At 50.8% G+C, this 2163-nt stretch overlaps 1 protein-coding gene across 1 annotated transcript; it reads left to right on the forward strand.

Annotated features, from left to right (window-relative positions):
- Positions 1–488: 488 nt before the first annotated feature.
- Positions 489–1928, forward strand: GSTUM_00004102001 (uncharacterized protein; the record flags this gene model as incomplete). Its single annotated transcript, XM_002842446.1, has 1 exon — positions 489–1928. One exon carries the CDS (start codon positions 489–491, stop codon positions 1926–1928), a length of 1440 nt encoding a protein of 479 aa, XP_002842492.1.
- Between the last annotated feature and the right edge of the window lie 235 nt (positions 1929–2163).

Consider the following 2163-nt stretch of genomic DNA (forward strand, 5'->3'; position numbering starts at 1 on the left):
GATCTTTATGAAGACCCAGCAAAAGCCGCGGAACGAGAGCGTGTCCGAGGCGAGAACAGAGTTAGGAAGAAGCGATGGAGAGAGTCTAACCAAGATCGAAGTAAGCGTGTCCCTCGACCGTCTTCCAAGTCTATCAGTACTAGCTTCATCCAAATACGTTCCCCCGCCTTCTCTCCCTATTTACCCGAATTATCATACTTGATATTTCCCAGAGTTTGCCCAAAATACGATTTATTCCTTTGTAGCTAATTCTCGTGTTAATAGACAAGGACAATGACCTTCGATGCCGAGTGACCAAGAGAGGGAACAAGCTTTGGGGACCAGGGGACAGCGAAGAGAAGAGATTATGGATGAAGCACGAGTTCGCCCGACGCCGTGCGAAGCGTGAAGCCAAGGAAAGAGCACGTGCAGTGGACGAGACCGGGTTGGATATGGGCGCTGGCTCTTCTAGTGTTTTTCAAGCTTACAATTCGAGTCCACCTCCCCCCATGTCGGCCACCAACACAAGTCCAATTTTCGGCAATTTTCAAAGACCCTTTCCGATCAGCCAAGAAGCTGCGACACGCGTGGCCTTAAAGAACCTTGTTTCCCTTCTACATCCCCCTAATGCCACACTTCAGAATCTGGATGCAACAAAACCCCAAGGCTTCCAAGCAGCTTCTTGCGGTAGTGGTCAAGGCCAACCAGGTGACGACCTTCGTGGTCAACGGCTAGGGCCCCACCAACCAACGGAGATACAAAACATCGCCCCAGACACCGGCAGTGATTGCGATAATGGAAATGCGTCCACCTTAAAAGGGGTAGCGTGGCCTGCACCTGAAGAAACCACCCTCGCCTACCATGATTCTTCGCAGGGCAGAGAGATGGTGGCTGCTCTGCGAATGAGATTTGATGCCCCCACAAGTGCGACAGCTGGCAGTGAATCTCCAAAACCGCTGGAATCCCCCATTCCTCGGTGGCCAGGCACCGGTAAAGACAAAAGCGGTTTCTTTGAGACAGTTGAAGTTAAAACTGAGCTGTCTGAGGTACCTCTGGAAGCCCTACAATACACTGAACGGCTCCAAAACACACAAAGTGTAGCCCTTGTGACCTCGCACCAGGTGGTCGAAAGCGCCATTGAGGGGCTCTCGGGCTCTGATGCCGACGCCTCACTCCCCACAAATGCGGATGGGGAACCTGATATGAATGATGAGGCTCTTGAGAGGCTTGTTGCTGAAAGTGGACTCCATATGGACGAACTACTGTCCGGTGTAATGGAGCCGGAGGCGTTCACTACCTCAGAATCATCTCAACCAAGTGTAGCTCAGAGAGTTCATGGAGATATTGGAGACCTTGTGGGCCATGGCTCCGAAGAGTCAATGTCACTAGACCAGATTAATGCACTTCTTGGATACTTGACGGAAAACATGGACCTCGGCGAACCCGTCAACACTAGCTCGCCTCATTCCACCAATCTAGTCTCTCACGACCAGGTCGCGGACCCCACACAAGATACCATCGCAGCACCCACCAACAATTGGCGTAACCGCCAATACCCCTCAACACCATCAGCCAACACCATCTCCCGCGGAACAAAGCGATGCTCGCCAGACGACTCCTCTTCCCTACCCAAACGGATCTGCAAGCCTCCCCAGAGCCCCATTGCTCTCACTCAACTTCAAGCGATCCTTCAATCTTCAGATCATAGTCAACCTATCTCGCGCCATCATGTCAGCTCCTCCTATGCCTCCAGCTTCGGTAATAGCGAAAATATGAATAAGCGCCTGATGAAGCCGCCCCCATACCGCCCTGCCTCCAAATCACCATCTATTGGCATCACTACTGGTCCCGGATCCGCGGCGACCATTCATGCAAAGTCAAATGAGCATGAGAAGAAGGTCAAGTCTATGGGATTCCCTCCTCTAATGGCTGGGATGAAGCCTAAATAACCCTCGCCTTTGTCCTCCCCTATCCATTCTACTTTACTATCCAATTCTATGCATGTATGGGTATTATCACACCCTTCTGAAAAAGTCGTTTTCTGTATTTCCCGCCTTAGTTTTTTTAACCCCTACTTTATTGCCTTTGGCTCCTCTGTTTTATCTGCCTGGCGTTTGATGTTACTCCTTTCTACTATTCCCCCACTACTATCCCTATTTTTCTCCAGCTTCAATTGTTTGCGTT

Source organism: Tuber melanosporum (assembly GCF_000151645.1).
Source record: "Tuber melanosporum whole genome shotgun sequence assembly, scaffold_10, strain Mel28".
Classification (NCBI taxonomy): Eukaryota; Fungi; Ascomycota; class Pezizomycetes; order Pezizales; family Tuberaceae; genus Tuber; species Tuber melanosporum.